Below are 23,694 nucleotides of genomic sequence, written 5' to 3'. Positions count from 1 at the left end.
ATTTCTGGGTTGATCAGAATAATAGTGCATCTGTCTGTTTGCAATTGGCCAGATGGCATGACAATGCTTATTTCTAAAATAAACTATTGCAATATGTTGGTAAGATGTTAAAATAAAAATTCCTTAGTTATGATGATCTCTATAAAACCAGATTTTAGTTCACCTGATTTTAAATGGTTAATGTAGAAGATATAGCAAAGTAATAGGCAGTTAATTTATCTTAACTTTCAGGTGTGAGTTATCTTGCTTTAAGAAGTTTGAGCCTGATAAGAACTTTGATCCTGAAAGAAAAAGAAAAACTGATTAGACTGAGAAAATAAGAGAACATTGTAGTGGAAATTTTTCCAACTTAGTTTTGGAGACGTACCAGGAAAAGTCACTTAAAACCTGAACTGCATCATTCTTAACGTATACAGCGAGCACTTGTTTATTTTGGAACACAAAGGCTGTCAGTGGCAGGCTCACCAGGAGCTGGGTAAGCGAGGTAGGAGGGAATTCCTCCACACAGGGCTTGGATGCACTTTCCAAATGAGCTCAAGCTTTGGAGTCTGTTCCTAGAGACAATGAAGTGAATCTCTCTCGGTGGCAATTGGTAAGGCCCAGGTCCCTGCGCATCAAAGAAATAAAGCCAGAAAACAGCATTTAGGAAAACCAGTGGAATTCAGAGCTTCTACACAATGCTTTGGTATGGGGGAAAGGATTATTCCTGGACAATGCAACTTTTGAAGGAACTTTTAGAGCGACTCAGCCCTGCTGAGAAAGTTCTCTTCGGTTCCTGGAGCCTTTTCTCCTGCTTGTGTAGGAACAAGGGCTTTTCACTGACAATCTTTTGCCCCACTTTCAACCACCATCCTACCTCGTCTCCTGGAGGTGGTGTAGGAAAGGGTTTGCCAAGCCAAAACCTCTTGCTGGTTGTAGCAATGATGCAGGTGTTCTTTGAAAACACCTTGGTTGCAACATAGCCCTGTTAAACAAAAACCCCTTTTTGTTGCAAACAATATACAGGGAAAGAGAAGTGCATTGCTAGAGAGAAGCAGTGGTTAAAAGGCTTCCTACAGTGCAAATAGTCACAGGGAAAGAAAATATTGGTCCTTTCAATTATATTGTTTAAGTAAATGTCATGGAGGCTGACAAGAGACTTTGGTAGAAGGTAAATTGCCTCCTCCAGTAATGCCACGTGTATGGTGTGTTCTCCTGCTTAGGGCAGGTGAAGGAATTTGCTGCTGAAAAGCTAATGCAGCACCAGAAACAGCCCCAAGGTTGTGGGAGCATGTTTTTATTTTTAAGCATCTCCTCTGAAATTTGGTGAAGTTTTACAGAATCAAAGAATCAACCAGGTTGGAAAGACCCTTGAGGTCATCGAGTCCAACCTGTGACCTAACACCTCCTTGTCACCAAGACCGTGGCACTGAGTGCCACATCCAATCTTTTCTTAAACCCCTCCAGGGACAGTGACTCCACCAGCTACCTGGGCAGCCCATTCCAATGCCCAGTCATGCTTTCTATGAGGAATTTCTTCCTGTTGTCCAGCCTACACTTCCCCCGAGTCCTCTTATCCTACTGCAAGTTACCTGGGAGTAGAGATCAACCCCACCTCCTTCACCCTTTTAACCTGTAAGGAGTGGTAAGATCTCCCCTGAGCCTCCTCCAGGCTAAACACCCCCAGCTCCCTCCACACAGGGCTTGTGTATCCAGACCCTCTGCCTGCCTTGTTGCCCTTCTCTGGACACACTCCAGCATCTCAACCTCCTTCCCTTTTGTGGGAAATGATAGGTATACTTACAGGGAACTTCATTTGGATGGGAGGCCAGGCCAGCTCTGCTGCTAATTGATGTGTACTCTTGCTTTTTATACATAATATCCCCAAGTTAAATCTGAAAATGGGTTTACCTTATTGGCAGGTGCCCTGTGTTCACAGAAGCATGACGAGTTTCCTGGGGAAGTGCTCTGATAAGAGGAGGCTTTGATACCTGCCTGATTGAATTCATGGCATACAGGGAGCTGAGAGAAAGGTGCTCATGGTAAGCTCAGTGTATTGAACAGTCACTTTTAAATGGAAAACAATGATCATCAGAAGCAGAGCAGAGATTCCCAGTAAACTTGCAGTGATGCTTTGTGCCAAGGTGGCAAAGGACTCAGCCTGAAGTTGTGCCTCTGAACAAAAGCACCATTCAAGCCAAGGGGGTGGTAATCTTGCTATGTTAAAAATGTTACGTGGGTCCCTAGAGATCACAAGGTTGGTTCTAAATCATAAGAATTGCTGAGTTCTTTTACTGCCCTGTCTTTCTGAGCTCATTTAGGATCTGCTTTCTTCTTGTCAGATATGGCCCTTAATCTTCACAGAGTCTCTTCAGGAGAGTAGCACCAAGGGCTGATTTGGGAAAAGGACCTCTAGTAGAGGTAGCAAAACATGTGTGAGGGAGGGGCAGTGACATGGTGCATTTTATATCCCCTGTTATTTAGGAAATATATTTTTATCTTTCTCTGAATTTGATATACAGAGACATGGCTCAGGAGCCTGTGGTAATTTGGATTTGCTTTTTTGCTGTGCCTTTTCCAGGTTCCAGAAGCAGCACTCCCAGAGGAGCTCACTTCCCAACTCCCCAAGTGCTTTGTGTTTGACAGCAGTTCTGCCAGTCCCCATGTGCTGATTGTTCCCTTGGCTGCAGTTCAGGGTGGGTTTGCACACTGAAGCTTCCTCTGCAGTGCCAGACTGGCACGATGGGGACTCAGTGTCTCTGATCTGATTTCTCTGAACACTCTTCTCCTCCGCCATCCATTGCAGAGGATCATTATTGCAGCTGTTCCTGGAAAAGCCAGGGGATCTTTGTTTGGGAAGGGGAGGCCCAATAGTCACTTGTGCAGCTCAGGGCCACACTCTGTCCTTGTGCTCCTGCCTGGTGCCTTGCTGGAGCTCTGTGAGTGCTGAGGAGGTGCAGCAGTCTGCCAGCACTGTGAGCGGAGCACTCAGCTTTTCATGTTTCACCTCCACTTCATACTTTACTCGAGGTGTCAAATACAGTGAATGAAAGTGGTAAACTACCAAGGGGGAAGATTTATACATCTTCTAATCACACTGATTTGTGGAGGCCAGATGGAGACAGGGTATGTCCAAGATACCAAATACACATCAAAGTCGTATTTTGTGTATTATTTATGTTTGGTAAGAAGGTCCTCTTTTAGCCTCTGGAAATTCCATAAATTGAGCCCTCCTCACGAAAGGCAAGACAAACCAAGCTGTACAATCCTCTTCCCTCCAGTGTCGCTAGCAACGAGTTGGAAAGCAGTTTTGTTCTTAGCTTCCACCAATCCAAGCCAACTTGGCCATTTCAGATATGCATCACCCTTGGAACCCTGACCCTCCACATCTTCCCTCAGCCTCTGAGTGCTTGAGCAGTTTGTGTGGCAAATGTACAGCTCAGGCACTTGCCATTAAGCACAGCTTATGTAACTAGTGACAGCAGTAGAGTAGCCAGGAAAAAGGGCAGTTACTGTACAGGGCTTTGCATAAAAGACCCTGTTTTCTTTCAGTACAGATTTGTCTCTGTGTCATTTTCAAAGCTCTGCTCAAGGCATTCTGTTTCTACAGTAAATTCTTGTCCCACTGTGCAGCAGCCTCCCAAGGGTAAGAAACATTCCAGATTTCACCCTTTCCTCAAATTCCTGCTTAATTTTTACATTTTGTGTGTTTTTTCTGCTCCTTGCTGTCTGGCAAGGGTAGAACTGATGAAATTATTTCTGGTTTCATCCTTGAAGCTGGAGCTTGAGGGTTTTCTTTTAACTATGGAACGTGATTCATTCTGTCCTTGAGCCACAATTTTCTAGGCTATGTCACACTGCCTTTATCTAGAGCACGGCGTGCCCACCTGTGTGCAAATGGGAGCATGCAGAATTATGTTGGTTTTTAGAGGTGTTGCTTCACTCTTTATCTTTTCTCCCACTACCTGCTGACTCCCTGATAAAGTAAATATTTATGAAAAGTACCTGGAGAAAAACCCCGTGTGTCCCCCGTGAGAGTTTATTGTAATCATATAATCTCAGCATAACTTGACTGAATCTTCCTTTTACATGTTTAAATTTCTGTTTGTTAATCAGACTTGAACTGAAATGCTGCAGTTTTACTTTTCACTTGATGCTCAGGGTTCTCCTGTTTACCTGGTTTTTAGTGGATGACTAGTGGTTTTTAGTGTCAAATAATGGGTCAGACTTTGCTGGCAATTTTATAAGTTAAGAATAATTCTGTAGCTTTATAATGTAGAAGTAGATGGGGACTGACATTTTTCAATTGCTCTTATTAGCTCAGCAGAAACATGACTCTATTCTTAGCTTGGTTTCTGTCCAATTCATACTCCTGAACACTGGGAGGATCTTATAGAGAGAATCTGGAATTTGCTATCAGGAAAGAGACATGTTCCTGGCAGCAAAAATGGAAGAAAACTTTCATTTTGTAGGTACCATTACAGCATTAAGGAAGACAGGGTTTTTTTTGTTGTTGTTGTTTTTTGGGGGTTTTTTTGTATGTCCATGTCTGAACTAAAGGCCTTTGGGAGGAGATGAGTGGGAATCTTGCACTGTCCCAAGGGATCAACAGTTGTGTTTATACTGTGTATGTATCTTTGGAGCACATTTTCATCCACGTCAGTGTTCAAACAATACCCTGTAACCAGTCTTTGCTATGCACTGCAAAATGGAGGGCTTTATAAGAACAACATGGTAAGTTCCACAGAGACTCCTCCTCCCCTAAAAAAGGCAAATTCAATGCTTTACCCTTCTTTCTTTCTGCCTCTTGTGCCACCTGAATCAAGATTCTCAATGTGAGGCATCTTTCCCCAAACAGGGAAGGAAGGTCTTAACTGTGAATGCCTTGTTTGTAGCATACACACCCTGGGGCTTGCCCAGCTCTTTGTCTGTGTCCTGTGCTGAGAGCTGGCAATCAAAAGAGCATTTGAAGGGCTTAAATGGGGCAGATAGGAGACAATAAAAATATTCCCATGTAAGTTTCAAGGATGATTGAAGGGTAGAGTAATGAGAAACAAGCCAGAAGTCATCTATGCAAAAGGTTTTTTAATTGAAAGCTTTAGTCAACAAATTATCTGTTTTTAAGTTTCTGAACCATGAAAAACAAAACTCTTGAAAGAAGAGATATCAGGGAAGAACGGTATCAGGGTTGGCTTTGGGCAGCAGCTTTGAAGGCTGGATCTTGGTTCAAGAAATGTAAGATTTTCCGACCTGTCCATTGCCATTGCAGTACTTTAGCTCCACAAGTCTCAAGACGTTAAGTGCAGTGCATGATCGTTGATTGTATTGGGGTACTTAAAAAAAAAAACAAACAAAAAATTACAATTAGTTCAGGGGGAAGATGTTCTTAGGTAATCGATAAGAGCTCATTTTTGTTGCTTGAAGTGGACTAGGTTGTCCATAGCTGCTGCATAAGAAATCATTGAATAGACAAAGAATCTCTTTGAAGTCATGAAACAACACTGAGTCTATAATACAGAAATGAGAGAACAATGGTGCTTAGAGCTATCCTTTCTATTAGTGTAGGCATTGCAGAGGATATCAGTGTGTAAAATCCTACACGGTAACTTAAGCCACCTCAAACTTCACAGAAAGGGGTAGTAGTGGTATAGATCAGGTCATTTAAGGAGGCTGAAACTCTACCCTTGTTTCCGTCCTGAGCTTTGGAGATGTCAAACCCGTTGTGCAACTGTTGAAGCCTTTGGTTTCTGTGCAGCTCAAGGTGAAAGAGCAGCAATTGTGCGTTGTTCATTCCCCAAGGGAAACAAATGCCAGGTCACTTAAAGACAGAATTCTTTTTTTTGCACTCACCGTGAACTTCATGGGTCATGTAGGTGGTGAGTCCACTGCACATAGAGAAGACATCTGACCCATAAGACATGAGGTTTCTGACCAATCCATTGGTCACAAAAGTGATCTCCTTGGCAGGTCTTCCAAAAACGCCAATCAGGTTCTAAAGATCAAAAACCAGCATTCAGCAATCTCTCAGGAGCTGGTTCCCTTCTAGGCCTCTTCCTAGCACTGCAATGGTGACTCAGGGCTGGGTGTTTGAGTCCAAACTGCCTTTAGGAACACCCTTTAATCCCCTGGGGGCCTGTGGGACCAGTGGCAAGCCTTGAAGGCAGCTGCAAAAGCAGAGCTTGTTCTAAGAGAGTCAAGCCTTGAGGCGACCCATGATCTATAGATAAAGCTGAGTCATTTTTCTACGCCTTTACTGATAACACTGCTGGTTTTCTTCTTCTCCCTAATTGTTCTTGTTCTTTAAAGCCTTGGGTCTTTTTAAGGACTCAGTTCTGAATCTTCAGTGGAAGCCAGTGCCTACCAAAGGTGAGTATGGTAAATGCTGATACCATTTTTTAAATGTCTGTGTTAATTTAGTGGGTGGAGCTCATGCTAACATGGTAGTTATTTGCAAACGTTTTGAGAGATAGTTTAAAATTTTCCAGGTTATTGGGGTATTTGTTCTTAATCAACTACACCTAAACCAAAGAAATAAATTTTTTTACCATGCAAGTAGTGGAAGATTATAAAGGTTACCTTACCACATATCTACATTTTTGGGTCATAAGAGAGTATTAAAAAGAGATCAGTATAAAAACTCATTGAAAGCTATGTGAAAATTACCCAGGATGTCTACAACATTAATTAAAAATGTGAAATCTTTACCTTAAAGAGCTTATTCTTATTTTTGAACCTTTTAAAATAAAATGTAATTCAAAATAAATTGAACTATGTAATTAACAGTGTGATAGAAATCACTTCTAAACACCTAATGGTTTAAAAGGCTTTGAAAATAGCAGGCTTCCACATCTGCTTATTTTCAAATACTGAGCAACATTCCAAGTGACTCCTCCATGAAATTCTTACCCTCCTCTCTGCAGCCACTCTGACAAGTACAGCAAAAGTAGGCATCTCACTCCTGTTCATGGTGGAAATGTAGCACGTTCTCTCTGGCATCACTTTTGTTACAATGATACCCTGTAAAATTAAATTATTCAGCACTCACAATTCAGTTTTTTTTTAGCTGTTTAACATTTGAATAAAGTTTGGATTGAAACGATAGGAAATGCTGCTAATGTCTACCCAATATGGTAGACACAAATTCAGTATAAAGGCAGCTATCCCAGTCACTGGGCCAGCTATATGAGCAGCCAGTCTCATTCTATACTTTTTGAACAAGCCCCCCCCCGTGCCACTCACTGTGTTGTAGTTCCAGATGGTTTTCCAGGACAAATGGTTGCTCTTTTGCTCCATAATTGCCTTCTGTGTTTGGCTATTGATGCTTATGCTTTGTGAGACACCAGAGATGGAGATATGAGAGTCTCCGCCAGAGATGGAGATGTGGGAATCTCCGTCACTGATGATTTGTTGGTTGTTATCTGACTGCTGAGATAAGAAAACCACATTAAATATTTTCAGACTGTGCAAGTAGGTAGGTCTCACAACATATATTTACAAAAAATCCCTGCAAGAAAAGAATAAGTGCTCTGATCTAGGGAGGGATGGCAGTAGAGATGTATTTTCAAAGGAGGGAGAGATATTTAAAACAGCAAACAAAGAAAAAGGCTGTGGCATTCAGCAGAGGCCATAAGAATAGATTTCATAGATTCAGTGAATCATTGCTGCAGCTGACAGCTGCCATCTGGAGCCTTTAGAGGTTGATGCACGCAAGAGCACTGCCCAGATTAAATCCACACTCAAGAGCTTGGAAGGAAAGCTCTGCTCACTCATTGCTGTCTTCCAGCATCTGAACTCTTAAGCAGGATCCTCTCAAAAGAGGAGATTTGAGGCCAGCAGGGCATCGGGGTTGACTTTGGCAAGCCCAAGTTCCCACCCCATTTGGTTCAAGAAATCTAAGGGCTAAGGATTTCTCACCGGGAAATTGCCATTCCAGCTGCCGTTCCAGATGCCACTGCCATTCCAATTGCTGTTGCCATTCCAAATACCATTCCAGTTGCCATTGCCATTCCAATTGCCATTCCAGTTGTTATTGCCATTCCAATTGCCATTCCAGATGTTATTGCCATTCCAGTTGCCATTCCAGTTGCCATTGCCAATGCCATTCCAATTGTTGTTCCAGATATTGTCGCCAATGCCATTCCAATTGTTGTTCCATTGGCCATTGCTATTCCAATTGTTGTTCCAGTTGTTGTTGCCGATACCATTCCAGTTGTTCTCCCAGTTGCCGTTCCAATTGCCATTCCAATTGTTGTTCCAGTTGCCATTGCCAATGCCATTCCAAATGCCATTCCAGTTGCCATTGCCGTTGCCGTTCCAAATGCCATTCCACTTGCCATTGCCAATGCCATTCCAATTGTTGTTCCAGTTGCCATTGCCAATGCCATTCCAAATGCCATTCCAGTTGCCATTGCCATTCCAATTGCTATTGCTATTGCAGTATGTCAGCTCTACAACTCTCAGGACATCGAGGGTAATGCATGATCCCAGATTCACCTGGGGGCCTTGGAAAGCTGGAAAAGAAAAGACAAGACCCCATGAGCTGATGCCTAAGGCCTTGGCTAACCTTGTACAGGAGGGTTTCTTTATGTTTTGAGGTGTAAGAGCAGCAATTGTGCCTCAGACATGCCCCAAGGTGAAAACAGGCCAGGTCAGTAACACTTAGTGTTCCCATGCTTACATTCACTGTGAACTTCGGTAGCCAGGTAGGTGGTGAGTCCGCTGCACATAGCCGTGATCTCTGTTCCATAGGAGTAGAGGTTGTTGACCAGTCCATTGGTGACAAAGGTGATCCTCTTGGTATGTCTTCCAAAAATGCCAAGCAGTTTCTAAACACCAAAAACCAGCAGTCAGCAAGCTCATTGCTGGGAGCTGGTTCCTGCTAGGGCTATTCCTAGCTCTGGGAGGAGGACTCTGGACTTGTGTTTGATTCCCAACTGCCTTTAGGGACAACATCTAATCCCCGGTGGGGCCTGTGGGACCACTGGGAAGCCCTGAAGGTAGCTTCAAAGGCCGAGCTTGTTCTAAAGGAGTCAAGGTGTAGGGAACCTGAGGGGAAGTGGCAGCACAACAACAGCACTGAATGGCTCTGCAAAGCACAGGTTTGCCCAGGGAGCTGCAGAGGCCAACAGCCTCAGAGAAAGTGGAGGAGGGAATGATGCCATCCCTTTCTCATTTTGGCAAAGCATTCCTAAAACAAAATACTCATCTATATTTCTGTTAAGGGAAGAGAAAGTCAGCTGCTAGTGACTACTTGAACTTTTCCAGAAGGAAGAAGCATATGAAGAAATGGACCGATGATCCCCAGGACCAGGAGCCTGCTACTCCTCCTGAATCTTACCCTGCTCTCTTCTGCCAGGCGGGCCAGGTTATCAAAGCGGGGCATCTCGCTTCTGTTCATGATGGAAATGTAGCAGGCGTTCTGTTGCGTGACTTTGGTTGCAATGACGCCCTGGGAAATGAAATTATTCCGCACTCACATTTCTGGTTTTTCCCACTGTTAATGTTGGGATAAAGTTAGCATGGAAAGCTTAATGACTGCTTAATGAAAATCCCCCAAACTGTGTACTCCAAACATAGAGAATAAAGGAAGAATTGCCATCCCTGGGCCAGCTGTAGGAACAGCCAGACTCCATGGATGCTTTTTGAAGGAGGCCCTGTCCCTGCCACTCACCGTGTTGTAGTTCCAGATGGTTTTCCAGGACCCACTGATGTTCCTTTGCTCAATGACGGCCACACGCCATTGCCTGTTGATGGTCACAATTTGGGACTGGCCACCAATGATGACTTGAGTGTGGTTGAAGATGCCGCTGGGAATCTGCTGAGTCTGAAAAGCCAAGAGAAAGATGTTTGAAGACCTTTGAAAGCAGACTGTGATGTCCCCAATTATTCTGAAAAATCCCTGCCAGACTGGAAGATGTGCTGCCCTCTGGAGACTGCCTGCCCTGCACTCAGTCTTTTCCAAAGCACCCAGAATAAGGGCTGTGACAGTGGGCAGAGGCTGTAAGAATTCTTTTCATGGATTCCGTGAATCCTTGCTGCATCTGACAGCTGCCAGCTGGTGTCTTTAGAGGCTGATGCATGCTGGAGCACTGGCGAGAGAAAACCCACGCTCTAGGGCTTGGATGGAAACCACTGCTCTCCCACTGTCTTTTAAAGGCATCTGAACCTTCCAGCAGGAAGCTGTCCATGAGGAGATGCCAGGCAAGAAGGGCATCTGGGTTGGCTTTGGGCAGCAGCTCGGGATCCCCCCCATTTGGTTCAAGAAAGCAAAGGGCTAAGGTTTTCTCACCGGGAAATTGACACTGCCATTGCCAATGCAGTACTTCAGGTCCACAACTCTCAGGACATCGAGGGTAATGCATGATCCCAGATTCAACTGGGGTCCTTGGAAAGCTGGAAAAGAAAAGACAAAACTCCATGAGCTGATGCCTGAGATCTTGCCTGACGTTCTACAGGATGGTGGTGGTGTCGCGAAGACCCAACCAGGTTCAGCAGAATTGCTGCTCTGGGAATGTTTGAGCTGTGCAAGGGACAGATTCTCTGGGATTCCCCTAAGAGCACTGGCTCTATAGCTCAGCCTGGAATGCTCTCAAAGACCTGCTCCTGAACACCCATGGGGATGTCCTGTGCAGAAATCGGGGCTCTATTGCACTTTGTCTTGAGTCCCAGTGGCTGAGTATAGCATGGGAAGGCAGCTGCCAGTTCATGGGCCCAGTCACATGGGCTGTGATGTTCTGGAAGAATCCTACCATGTGTAGGTCATTTTAGCTCTGGGAGATGGGATCATTGTGGGAGGGGGAAAACCTCCAGGGATCAGGGGAACTTGGCTCAGTGTTGTGAAGCACAAGGCTTTGGTGGCTGCCTGAGTCAACTCATTAGCAAGCTCTGACCTGAAGGACAGTGGTTCCTGGCACAACACTTCTTGACTGGGTATATCAGGACAGTGCAGGGTGAGTATAAACATTCTGGGCCCAAATTTAAGCCACATTAAGCTTGCTGGAGAGGTACTCTATGGCTTTGGTTTGGGCCATTTCTGGGGGCTGTCATCCCACCCTGTTCCTGTCTCCATCTGCCGTTGCGCTGAAACCTTTGTGCAACTGCTGCAGCCCTTGGTTTCTGTGGGTTTGGATGTGGAAGTGCAGCACTTGTGCCTCAGACATGACCCAAGGTGAAAACATGCCAGATGAGTAACACTCAGAATTCTCATGCTTGCACTCACTGTTAACTTCGTAAGCCAGGTAGGTGGTGAGCCCGCTGCACATTGCCGTGATGTCTATTCCATAGGAGTTGAGGTTGTTGACCAGTCCATTGGTGACAAAGGTGATCCTCTTGGTCGGTCTTCCAAAAGCACCGATCAGGTTCTAAACATGAAAAATCAGCATTCAGCAAGCTCAGTGCACAGAGGTGGTTCCTGCTAGGCCTTTTCCTCTGCAATGATGATTGAGGGCTTGCTGATTGATTCCCAACTGATTTTCAGGAGGTCGTTTAATTCCCAGGGGCGGCCTGTGGGACCACTAGCAAGCTCTGAAGGGACCTCCAAAGGCAGAGCTCATTCTAAGGGAGTCAAGGCGAATGGAACTTGAGGGGAAATGGCAGCACAAAGAAAGCACTGGAGGGCTCCTCAAAGAAGAGGTTTTCCCAGTGAGCTGCGGAGGCCAACATCCTCAGAGAAAGTGGGGGAGGGCATGATGCCACCCCTTTCTCATTTTGGAAGAGCATTCCTACAACAAATTCCTAATCAGCATGACCGTTGAGAGAAAGGAAACTCTGCCACAAGACTCAACCTGATCCTGCCCAGATAGAAGAAGCACATGGAGAAATGGACCGATGATACCCAGGACCAGGAACCTGCTAGACCTTTGGAATCTTACCCTGCTCTCTTGTGCCAGGTGGGCCAGGTTATCAAAGCGGGGCATCTCACTTCTGTTCATGATGGAAATGTAGCAGGTGTTCTGTTGAGTGACTTTGGTTGCAATGACACCCTGTAAAAGAAAAGTATTCCGCATTCACAATTCAGTTTCTTCCAAGTATTAATGGTGACATAAAGGTGGGATGGAAACGATAACTAATGTTGTGTTTCACTGCCCCAAACGGCAGACTCCAAACGTTCAGTATAAAGGAACAATCAACATCCCAGGGTCAGCTGTAAGAGCAGCCAGATACCATGTATATTTTGAAGGAGCCCCTGTCCTGCCACTCACCGTGTTGTAGTTCCAGATGGTTTTCCAGGACCCGCTGAAGCTCCTCTGCTCAATGACGGCCACACGCCATTGCCTGTTGATGGTCACAATTTGAGACTGGCCACCAATGATGACTTGTGTGTTGTTGAAGATGCCACTGGGAATCTGCTGAGACTGAAAAGCCAAGGGAATGAAGATGTTTCACCTTCAAAGGGAGACAGTGATTTCCTCAAATTTTCTGAAAAAATTCTTGATACAATGGAAGAAGTACTAGCCCCTGGGAAGTGCCCTCAGTCTTTTCCAAAGGACCCAGTATGGAGGCTGTGGCAGTGGGCAGAGGTTGTAAGAATTCTTTTCATGAATTCAGTGAATCCTTGCTGCATCTGACAGCTGCCACCTGGTGCCTTTAGAGGTTGACCCATGCTAGGGCAATGGCCAGAGTAAATCCACCTTCAAGGGCTTAGATGGAAACCTCTGCTAACTCATTGCTCTCTTCCAGCATCTGCACGCTCGCAATAGCAGAGATGCCAGGAAAGAATGGCATCAGTGTTGGATTTTGGGCAGCCACTCGCGTTTCCCCCATTTGGTTCAAGAAAGCTAATGGCTAAGGTTTACTCACCGGGAAATTTCCATTCCAATTGTTGTTCCAGTTGCCATTCCAGTTGTTATTGCCATTCCAATTGCCATTCCAGTTGCCATTCCAGTTGTTATTGCCATTCCAGTTGTTGTTCCAGTTGCCATTCCATTGGCCATTGCCATTCCAGATGTTGTTCCAGTTGTTGTTCCAGTTGTTGTTGCCGATGCCATTCCAGTGGTTGTTCCAGTTGTTGTTGCCAATGCCATTCCAATTGTTGTCCCAGTTGCCATTCCAATTGTTGTCCCAGTTGCCATTCCAATTGTTGTTCCAGTTGCCATTGCCAATGCCATTCCAAATGCCATTCCAGTTGCCATTGCCGTTGCCATTCCAAATGCCATTCCAGTTGCCATTGCCGTTGCCGTTCCATTGGCCATTCCAGTTGCCATTGCCGTTCCAATTGCCATTGCTATTGCAGTATGTCAGCTCTACAACTCTCAGGACATCGAGGGTAATGCATGATCCCAGATTCACCTGGGGACCTTGGAAAGCTGGAAAAGAAAAGACAAGACCCCATGAGCTGATGCCTAAGGCCTTGGTTGATGTTCTGCAGGAGGGCTTCCTTATTTTCAGCTGGAAGAGCAGCATCTGTGCCTGAGTCACACCCCAAGGGAAGTCAAGGCCAGGTCAGTAACACTTAGTGTTCCCATGCTTACATTCACTGTGAACTTCGGTAGCCATGTAGGTGGTGAGTCCGCTGCACATAGCCGTGATCTCTGTTCCATAGGAGTAGAGGTTGTTGACCAGTCCATTGGTGACAAAGGTGATCCTCTTGGTATGTCTTCCAAAAATGCCAAGCAGTTTCTAAACACCAAAAACCAGTAGTCAGCAAGCTCATTGCTGGGAGCTGGTTCTTGCTAGGGCTATTCCTAGCTCTGGGAGGACTCTGGACTTGTGTTTGATTCCCAACTGCCTTTAGGGACACCTTCTAATCCCCTGTGGGGCCTGTGCGACCACTGGAAAGCCTTGAAGTTAGCTTCAATGGCAGAGCTTACTCTACAGAAGTCGAGTAGAGAATTTGAGGGGAAGTGGCAGCGCAACAACAGCACTGAAGGGGTCTGCAAAGAACAGGTTTGCCCTGCGAGCTTCTGAGCTCAATATCCTCAGAGAAAGTGGAGGAGGGAATGATGCCACCCCTTTCTCATTTTGACGAAGAAATCCTAAAGCAAACTATACATCTACATGTCAGATAAGGGAAGAGAAAGTCAGCTGCTAGTGACTACTTGAACTTTTCCAGAAGGAAGAAGCATATGAAGAAATGGACCGATGATCCCCAGGACCAGGAGCCTGCTACTCCTCCTGAATCTTACCCTGCTCTCTTCTGCCAGGCGGGCCAGGTTATCAAAGCGGGGCATCTCGCTTCTGTTCATGATGGAAATGTAGCAGGCGTTCTGTTGCGTGACTTTGGTTGCAATGACGCCCTGGGAAATGAAATTATTCCGCACTCACATTTCTGGTTTTTCCCACTGTTAATGTTGGGATAAAGTTAGCATGGAAAGCTTAATGACTGCTTAATGAAAATCCCCCAAACTGTGTACTCCAAACATAGAGAATAAAGGAAGAATTGCCATCCCTGGGCCAGCTGTAGGAACAGCCAGACTCCATGGATGCTTTTCGATGGAGCCCCTGTCCCTGCCACTCACCGTGTTGTAGTTCCAGATGGTTTTCCAGGACCCACTGATGTTCCTTTGCTCAATGACGGCCACACGCCATTGCCTGTTGATGGTCACAATTTGGGACTGGCCACCAATGATGACTTGTGTGTGGTTGAAGATGCCGCTGGGAATCTGCTGAGTCTGAAAAGCCAAGAGAAAGATGTTTGAAGACCTTTGAAAGCAGACTGTGATATGCCGAATTATTCAGAAAAATCTCAGCAACAATGGAAGAAGTGCTGCCCTCTGGAGACTGCCTGCCCTGCACTCAGTCTTTTCCAAAGGACCCAGAATAAGGGCTGTGACAGTGGGCAGAGGCTGTAAGAATTCTTTTCATGGATTCAGTGAATCCTTGCTGCATCTGACAGCTGCCAGCTGGTGTCTTTCGAGGCTGATGCATGCTGGAGCACAGGCCAGAGAAAACCCACGCTCTAGGGCTTGGATGGAAACCACTGCTCTCCCACTGTCCTTTAAAGGCATCTGAACCTTCCAGCAGGAAGCTGTCAATGAGGAGATGCCAGGCAAGAAGGACATCTGGGTTGGCATTGGGCAGCAGCTCAGGATCCCCCCTACTTGGTTCAAGAAATCTAAGGGCTAAGGTTTTCTCACCGGGAAATTGACACTGCCATTGCCAATGCAGTACTTCAGGTCCACAACTCTCAGGACATCGAGGGTAATGCATGATCCCAGATTCAACTGGGGTCCTTGGAAAGCTGGAAAAGAAAAGACAAAACCCCATGAGCTGATGTCTAAGACCTTAGCTGATGTTCTACAGAAAAGTGGTGGTGTCGCTAAGAGCCAACCAGGTTCAGCAGAATTGCTGCTCTGGGAATGTTTCAGCCATGCAAGGGACAGATTGTCTTGGAGTCCCCAGTGAGCACTGGCTCTGTGGCTCAGCCTGGAATGCTCTCAAAGACCTGCTCTTGGAAACAATTGGGGATTTCCTGTGCAGAAATTGAGGCTCTATGGCACTTTGTCCTGAGTCCCAGTAACTGAGTATGGCATGGGAAGGCAGCTGCCAGTTCATGGGCCCAGTCACATGGGCTGTGATGTTCTGGAAGAATCCTACCATGTGTAGGTCATTTTAGCCCTGGGAGATGGGATCATTGCGGGAGGGGAAAACCTCCAGGGATCAGAGGAACTTGGCTCAGTGTTGTGAAGCACAAGGCTTTGGTGGCTGCCTGAGTGAACTCATTAGCAAGCTCTGACCTGAAGGACAGTGGTTCCTGGAACAACCCTTCTTCTTGACTGGGTATATCTGGACAGTGCAGGGTGAGTATAAACATTCTGGGCCCAAATTTAAGCCACATTAAGCTTGCTGGAGAGGTACTCTATGGCTTTGGATTGGGTCATTTCTGGGGGCTGTCATCCCACCCTGTTCCTGTCTCCATTTGCCGATGGGCCGATCCCTTTGTGCAACTGCTGCAGCCCTTGGTTTCTGTGGGTTTGGAGGTGGAAGAGCAGCAATTGTGCCTCAGACATGACCCAAGATGAAAACCTGCCAGGTCAGTAACACTGAGAATTCCGATGCTTGCACTCACTGTTAACTTCATAAGCCAGGTAGGTGGTGAGCCCGCTGCACATAGCCGTGATGTCTATTCCATAGGAGTTGAGGTTGTTGACCAGTCCATTGGTGACAAAGGTGATCCTCTTGGTAGGTCTTCCAAAAGCACCAATCAGGTTCTAAACATGAAAAATCAGCATTCAGCAAGCTCAGTGCACAGAGGTGGTTCCTGCTAGGCCTTTTCCTCTGCAATGATGATTGAAGGCTTGCAGATTGAATCCCACCTGATTTTCAGGAGGGATTTTAATTTCCTGGGGGGCCTGTGGGATCACTAGCAAGCCTTGAAGGGACCTCCAAAGGCAGAGCTCATTCTAAGGGAGTCAAGGCGAATGGAACTTGAGGGGTAATGGCAGCACAAAGAAGGCACTGGAGGGCTCCACAGAGAACCAGTTTGCCCAGTGAGCTGCGGAGCCCAACATCCTCAGAGAAAGTGGGGGAGGGAATGATGCCACCCCTTTACCATTTTGAAAAAGCATTCCTACAACAAATTCCTAATCAGCATGACTGTTGAGAGAAAGGAAACACTACCACAAGACTCCACCTGATCCTGCCCAGAAAGAAGAAGCACATGGAGAAATGGACCGATGATGCCCAGGAACCTGCTAGACCTTTGGAATCTTACCCTGCTCTCTTCTGCCAGGTGGGCCAGGTTATCAAAGCGGGGCATCTCGCTTCTGTTCATGATTGAAATGTAGCAGGTGTTCTGTTGAGTGACTTTGGTTGCAATGACACCCTGTAAAAGAAAAGTATTCCGCACTCACAATTGAGTTTCTTCCAAGTATTAATGGTGGCATAAAGGTGGGATGGAAACGATAACTAATGTTGTGTTTCACTGCCCCAAACGGCAGACTCCAAACGTTCAGTATAAAGGAACAATCACCATCCCAGGGTCAGCTGTAAGAGCAGCCAGATACCATGTATATTTTGAAGGAGCCCCTGTCCTGCCACTCACCGTGTTGTAGTTCCAGATGGTTTTCCAGGACCCGCTGAAGCTCCTTTGCTCAATGACGGCCACACGCCATTGCCTGTTGATGGTCACAATTTGAGACTGGCCACCAATGATGACTTGTGTGTTGTTGAAGATGCCACTGGGAATCTGCTGAGACTGAAAAGCCAAGGGAATGAAGATATTAACCTTGAACGGGAGACAGTGATTTCCCCAAATTTTCTGAAAAATTCCTGATACAATGGAAGAAGTACTAGACCCTGGGAAGTGGCCTCAGTCTTTTCCAAAGGACCCTGCATGGTGGTTGTGGCAGTGGGCAGAGGCTGTAAGAATTCTTTTCATGAATTCAGTGAATCCTTGCTGCATCTGACAGCTGCCACCTGGGGCCTTTAGAGGTTGACTCGTGCTAGGGCAATGGCCAGAGTAAATCCACCTTCAAGGGCTTAGATGGAAACCTCTGCTAACTCATTGCTCTCTTCCAGCATCTGCACCCACACAAAAGCAGAGATGCCAGGCAAGAATGGCATCAGTGTTGGCTTTTGGGCAGCCAGTCGGGTTCCCCCCTTTTGGTTCAAGAAAGCTAATGGCTAAGGTTTACTCACCGGGAAATTTCCATTCCAATTGCCATTCCAGTTGCCATTGCCATTCCAGTTGCCATTCCAGTTGTTATTGCTATTCCAATTGTTGTTCCAGTTGCCATTCCAGTTGTTATTGCCATTCCAGTTGTTATTGCCATTCCAGTTGTTGTTCCAGTTGCCATTCCATTGGCCATTGCCATTCCAGATGTTGTTCCAGTGGTTGTTCCAGTTGTTGTTGCCGATGCCATTCCAGTTGTTGTTCCAGTTGCCATTGCCAATGCCATTCCAATTGTTGTTCCAATTGTTGTTCCAATTGTTGTTCCAGTTGCCATTGCCAATGCCATTCCAAATGCCATTCCAGTTGCCATTACCGTTGCCGTTCCATTGGCCATTCCAGTTGCCATTGCCGTTCCAATTGCCATTGCTATTGCAGTATGTCAGCTCTACAACTCTCAGGACATCGAGGGTAATGCATGATCCCAGATTCACCTGGGGACCTTGGAAAGCTGGGAAAGAAAAGATGATACCTCCTGACATAATGCTTAAGGCACTCTGCGGGACTATTTCTTTGGGATGAGAGGTGGAAGAGCAGCATCTGTGCCTGAGTCACACCCCAAGGGAAGTCAAGGCCAGGTCAGTAACACTTAGTGTTCCCATGCTTACATTCACTGTGAACTTCGGTAGCCAGGTAGGTGGTGAGTCCGCTGCACATAGCCGTGATCTCTGTTCCATAGGAGTAGAGGTTGTTGACCAGTCCATTGGTGACAAAGGTGATCCTCTTGGTATGTCTTCCAAAAATGCCAAGCAGTTTCTAAACACCAAAAACCAGTAGTCAGCAAGCTCATTGCTGGGAGCTGGTTCCTGTTAGGGCTATTCCTAGCTCTGGGAGGAGGACTCTGGACTTGTGTTTGATTCCCAACTGCCTTTAGGGACACCTTCTAATCCCCTGTGGGGCCTGTGGGACCACTGGGAAGCCCTGAAGGTAGCTTCAAAGGCCGAGCTTGTTCTAAAGGAGTCAAGGTGTAGGGAACCTGAGGGGAAGTGGCAGCGCAACAACAGCACTGAATGGCTCTGCAAAGCACAGGTTTGCCCAGGGAGCTGCAGAGCCAAGATCCTCAGAGAAAGTGGGGGAGGGAATGATGCCACCCCTTTCTCATTTTGGAAAAGCATTCCTAAAACGAATACTCATCTATATTTCTGTTAAGTGAAAGGAAATTCAGCTGCTTGTGACTACTTGAACTTTTCCAGAAAGAAGAAGCATATGAAGAAATGGACCAATGATCCCCAGGACCAGGAGCCTGCTACTCCTCCTGAATCTTACCCTGCTCTCTTCTGCCAGGCGGGCCAGGTTATCAAAGCGGGGCATCTCACTTCTGTTCATGATGGAAATGTAGCAGGCGTTCTGTTGCGTGACTTTGGTTGCAATGACGCCCTGGGAAATGAAATTATTCCGCACTCACAATTTTGTTTTTTCCCACTGTTAATGTTGGGATAAAGTTAGGATGGAAACCATAACCACTGCTGAGTGTAAATGCCCCAAACTGTGGACTCCAAACGTACAGAATATAGGAAGAATTGCCATCCCCTGGCCAGCTGTAGGAACAGCCAGACTCCATGGATGCTTTTTGAAGGAGGCCCTGTCCCTGCCACTCACCGTGTTGTAGTTCCAGATGGTTTTCCAGGACCCACTGATGTTCCTTTGCTCAATGACAGCCACACGCCATTGCCTGTTGATGGTCACAATTTGGGACTGGCCACCAATGATGACTTGAGTGTGGTTGAAGATGCCGCTGGGAATCTGCTGAGTCTGAAAAGCCAAGAGAAAGATGTTTGAAGACCTGTGATGTCCGAAAGTTTTCTGAAAAATCCCTGCCAGACTGGAAGATGTGCTGCCCTCTGGAGACTGCCTGCCCTGCACTCAGTCTTTTCCAAAGCACCCAGAATAAGGGCTGTGACAGTGGGCAGAGGCTGTAAGAATTCTTTTCATGGATTCAGTGAATCCTTGCTGCATCTGACAGCTGCCAGCTGGTGTCTTTAGAGGCTGATGCATGCTGGAGCACTGGCCAGAGAAAACCCATGCTCTAGGGCTTGGATGGAAACCACTGCTCTCCCACTGTCCTTTAAAGGCATCTGAACCTTCCAGCAGGAAGCTGTCAATGAGGAGATGCCAGGCAAGAAGGGCATGTGGGTTGGCATTTATCAGCACTGCGGGATTCCCCCCCATTTGGTTCAAGAAAGCAAAGCGCTAAGGTTTTCTCACCGGGAAATTGACACTGCCATTGCCAATGCAGTACTTCAGGTCCACAACTCTCAGGACATCGAGGGTAATGCATGATCCCAGATTCAACTGGGGTCCTTGGAAAGCTGGAAAAGATAAGACAAAACCCCATGAGCTGATGCCTAAGACCTTAGCTGATGTTCTACAGAAAAGTGGTGGTGTCGCTAAGAGCCAACCAGGTTCAGCAGAATTGCTGCTCTGGGAATGTTTGAGCTGTGCAAGGGACAGATTGTCTTGGAGTCCCCAGTGAGCACTGGCTCTGTGGCTCAGCCTGGAATGCTCTCAAAGACCTGCTCCTGAACACCCATGGGGATGTCCTGTGCAGAAATTGAGGCTCTATTGCACTTTGTCTCGAGTCCCAATGGCTGAGTATAGCATGGGAAGGCAGCTGCCAGTTCATGGGCCCAGTCACATGGGCTGTGACGGTCTGGAAGAATCCTACCATTTGTGGGTCATTTTAGCCCTGGGACATGGGATCATTGTGTAAAGGGAAAAACCTCCAGGGATCAGGGGAACTTGGCTTAGTGTTGTGAAGCACAGGCTTTGGTGGCTGCCTGAGTCAACTCATTAGCAAGCTCTGACCTGAAGGACAGTGGTTCCTGGCACAACACTTCTTCTTGACTGGCTATATCAGGACAGTGCAGGGTGAGTATAAATATTCTGGGCCCAAATTTAAGCCACATTAAGCTTGCTGGAGAGGTACTCTATGGCTTTGGATTGGGTCATTTCTGGGGGCTGTCATCCCACCCTGTTCCTGTCTCCATCTGCCGAGGTGCTGAACCCTTTGTGCAACTGCGGCAGCCCTTGGTTTCTGTGGGTTTGGAGGTGGAAGAGCAGCAATTGTGCCTCAGACATGACCCAAGATGAAAACCTGCCAGGTCAGTAACACTGAGAATTCCGATGCTTGCACTCACTGTTAACTTCGTAAGCCAGGTAGGTGGTGAGCCCGCTGCACATCGCCGTGATGTCTATTCCATAGGAGTTGAGGTTGTTGACCAGTCCATTGGTGACAAAGGTGATCCTCTTGGTAGGTCTTCCAAAAGCACCAATCAGGTTCTAAACATGAAAAATCAGCATTCAGCAAGCTCAGTGCACAGAGGTGGTTCCTGCTAGGCCTTTTTTTCTGCAATGATGATTGAAGGCTTGCAGATTGAATCCCACCTGATTTTCAGGAGGGATTTTAATTCCCAGGGGGGCCTGTGGGATCACTAGCAAGCCTTGAAGGGACCTCCAAAGGCAGAGCTCATTCTAAGGGAGTCAAGGCGAATGGAACTTGAGGGGTAATGGCAGCACAAAGAAAGCACTGGAGGGCTCCACAGAGAACCAGTTTGCCCAGTGAGCTGCGCAGCTCAACATCGTCCTGGAAAGTGGTGGACGGAATAATGCCACCCCTTTCTTTTGGAAAAGCATTCCTACAACAAATTTCTAATCAGCATGACTGTTGAGAGAAAGGAAACACTACCACAAGACTCAACCTGATCCTGCCCAGAAAGAAGAAGCACATGAAGAAATGGACCGATGATGCCCAGGAACCTGCTAGACCTTTGGAATCTTACCCTGCTCTCTTCTGCCAGGTGGGCCAGGTTATCAAAGCGGGGCATCTCACTTCTGTTCATGATGGAAATGTAGCAGGTGTTCTGTTGAGTGACTTTGGTTGCAATGACACCCTGTAAAAGAAAAGTATTCCGCGCTCACAATTCAGTTTCTTCCAAGTATTAATGGTGGCATAAAGGTGGGATGGAAACGATAACTAATGTTGTGTTTCACTGCCCCACATTGCAGACTTCAAACGTTCAGTATAAAGGAACAATCACCATCCCAGGGTCAGCTGTAAGAGCAGCCAGATACCATGTATATTTTGAAGGAGCCCCTGTCCTGCCACTCACCGTGTTGTAGTTCCAGATGGTTTTCCAGGACCCGCTGAAGCTCCTTTGCTCAATGACGGCCACACGCCATTGCCTGTTGATGGTCACAATTTGAGACTGGCCACCAATGATGACTTGTGTGTTGTTGAAGATGCCACTGGGAATCTGCTGAGACTGAAAAGCCAAGGGAATGAAGATATTAACCTTGAACGGGAGACAGTGATTTCCCCAAATTTTCTGAAAAATTCCTGATACAATGGAAGAAGTACTAGACCCTGGGAAGTGCCCTCAGTCTTTTCCAAAGGACCCTGCATGGTGGTTGTGGCAGTGGGCAGAGGCTGTAAGAATTCTTTTCCTGAATTCAGTGAATCCTTGCTGCATCTGACAGCTGCCACCTGGTGCCTTTAGAGGTTGACTCGTGCTAGGGCAATGGCCAGAGTAAATCCACCTTCAAGGGCTTAGATGGAAACCTCTGCTAACTCATTGCTCTCTTCCAGCATCTGCACCCGCACAAAAGCAGAGATGCCAGGCAAGAATGGCATCAGTGTTGGCTTTTGGGCAGCCAGTCGGGTTCCCCCCTTTTGGTTCAAGAAAGCTAATGGCTAAGGTTTACTCACCGGGAAATTTCCATTCCAATTGCTATTCCAGTTGCCATTGCCATTCCAGTTGCCATTCCAGTTGTTATTGCCATTCCAATTGTTGTTCCAGTTGCCATTCCAGTTGTTATTGCCATTCCAGTTGCCATTCCAGTTGTTATTGCCATTCCAGTTGTTGTTCCAGTTGCCATTCCATTGGCCATTGCCATTCCAGTTGTTGTTCCAGTGGTTGTTCCAGTTGTTGTTGCCGATGCCATTCCAGTTGTTGTTCCAGTTGCCATTGCCAATGCCATTCCAATTGTTGTTCCAATTGTTGTTCCAATTGTTGTTCCAGTTGCCATTGCCAATGCCATTCCAAATGCCATTCCAGTTGCCATTGCCGTTGCCGTTCCATTGGCCATTCCAGTTACCATTACCGTTCCAATTGCCATTGCTATTGCAGTATGTCAGCTCTACAACTCTCAGGACATCGAGGGTAATGCATGATCCCAGATTCACCTGGGGGCCTTGGAAAGCTGGAAAAGAAAAGAAAAACCCCATGAGGTGATGCCTAAGGCCTTGGTTGATGTTCTGCAGGAGGGCTTCTTTATGTTTTGAGGTGGAAGAGCAGCAATTGTGCCTCAGACATGCCCCAAGGTGAAAACAGGCCAGGTCAGTAACACTTAGTGTTCCCATGCTTACATTCACTGTGAACTTCGGTAGCCATGTAGGTGGTGAGTCCGCTGCACATAGCCGTGATCTCTGTTCCATAGGAGTAGAGGTTGTTGACCAGTCCATTGGTGACAAAGGTGATCCTCTTGGTATGTCTTCCAAAAATGCCAAGCAGTTTCTAAACACCAAAAACCAGCAGTCAGAAAGTTCATTCCTGTGAGCTGGTTCCTGCTAGGGCTATTCCTAGCTCTGGGAGGACTCTGGACTTGTGTTTGATTCCCAACTGCCGTTAGGGACACCTTCTAATCCCCGGTGGGGCCTGTGGGACCACCGGGAAGCCTTGAAGTTAGCTTCAAAGGCCGAGCTTGTTCTAAAGCATTCCTAAAACAAAATACTCATCTACATTTCTGTTAAGAGAAGAGAAAGTCAGCTGCTAGTGACTACTTGAACTTTTCCAGAAGGAAGAAGCATATGAAGAAATGGACCGATGATCCCCAGGACCAGGAGTCTGCTGCTCCTCCTGAATCTTACCCTGCTCTCTTGTGCCAGGTGGGCCAGGTTATCAAAGCGGGGCATCTCGCTTCTGTTCATGATGGAAATGTAGCAGGCGTTCTGTTGTGTGACTTTGGTTGCAATAACGCCCTGGGAAATGAAATTATTCCGCACTCACAATTTTGTTTTTTCCCACTGTTAATGTTGGGATAAAGTTAGCATGGAAACCATAACCACTGCTGAGTGTAAATGCCCCAAACTGTGGACTCCAAATGTACAA

General features: G+C 46.6%; 2 protein-coding genes and 1 long non-coding RNA gene across 10 annotated transcripts in view; 2 read left to right on the top strand and 1 right to left on the bottom strand.

Annotated features, from left to right (window-relative positions):
• Positions 1 to 5,044: 5,044 nt before the first annotated feature.
• Positions 5,045 to 15,155, bottom strand: LOC135287146 (homeobox-like protein HDP1). Its single transcript, XM_064400485.1, has 17 exons — positions 15,054 to 15,155; positions 14,436 to 14,588; positions 14,103 to 14,213; positions 13,449 to 13,596; positions 12,778 to 13,283; positions 12,180 to 12,332; positions 11,850 to 11,960; positions 11,198 to 11,339; positions 10,268 to 10,371; positions 9,650 to 9,802; positions 9,317 to 9,427; positions 8,657 to 8,804; positions 7,894 to 8,489; positions 7,219 to 7,404; positions 6,886 to 6,996; positions 5,830 to 5,971; positions 5,045 to 5,312 (listed from the first exon to the last, which is right to left on the bottom strand). Exons 3-17 carry the CDS (start codon positions 14,160 to 14,162, stop codon positions 5,206 to 5,208), a joined length of 2,778 nt encoding a protein of 925 aa, XP_064256555.1. The 5' UTR covers positions 14,163 to 14,213; positions 14,436 to 14,588; positions 15,054 to 15,155; the 3' UTR covers positions 5,045 to 5,205.
• Positions 8,237 to 9,454, top strand: LOC135287150 (uncharacterized). Its single transcript, XR_010350995.1, has 2 exons — positions 8,237 to 8,449; positions 9,244 to 9,454. It is a non-coding gene; the product is annotated as an uncharacterized LOC135287150 (long non-coding RNA).
• GKN2 (gastrokine 2) overlaps positions 13,064 to 23,694 on the top strand; it is a 36,132-nt gene continuing 25,501 nt past the window's right edge. For 5 of the 8 annotated variants that reach the window (XM_064400489.1, XM_064400493.1, XM_064400492.1 and 2 more), the window contains exon 1: positions 13,064 to 13,418. In XM_064400489.1, the coding sequence (XP_064256559.1) occupies positions 13,335 to 13,418 (84 nt within the window). In that variant the 5' untranslated portion in view covers positions 13,064 to 13,334. Of the gene's footprint in view, positions 13,419 to 17,967; positions 18,166 to 23,694 lie in introns of those variants that run through there. The other 3 variants (XM_064400496.1, XM_064400495.1, XM_064400491.1) reach the window with 2 other exon arrangements.

This window comes from Passer domesticus, chromosome 28 (assembly GCF_036417665.1).
Source record: "Passer domesticus isolate bPasDom1 chromosome 28, bPasDom1.hap1, whole genome shotgun sequence".
NCBI lineage: Eukaryota > Metazoa > Chordata > Aves > Passeriformes > Passeridae > Passer > Passer domesticus.
Note: the sequence above shows the minus strand (reverse complement) of the source record. Positions and strands in the feature narration are given on the sequence as shown.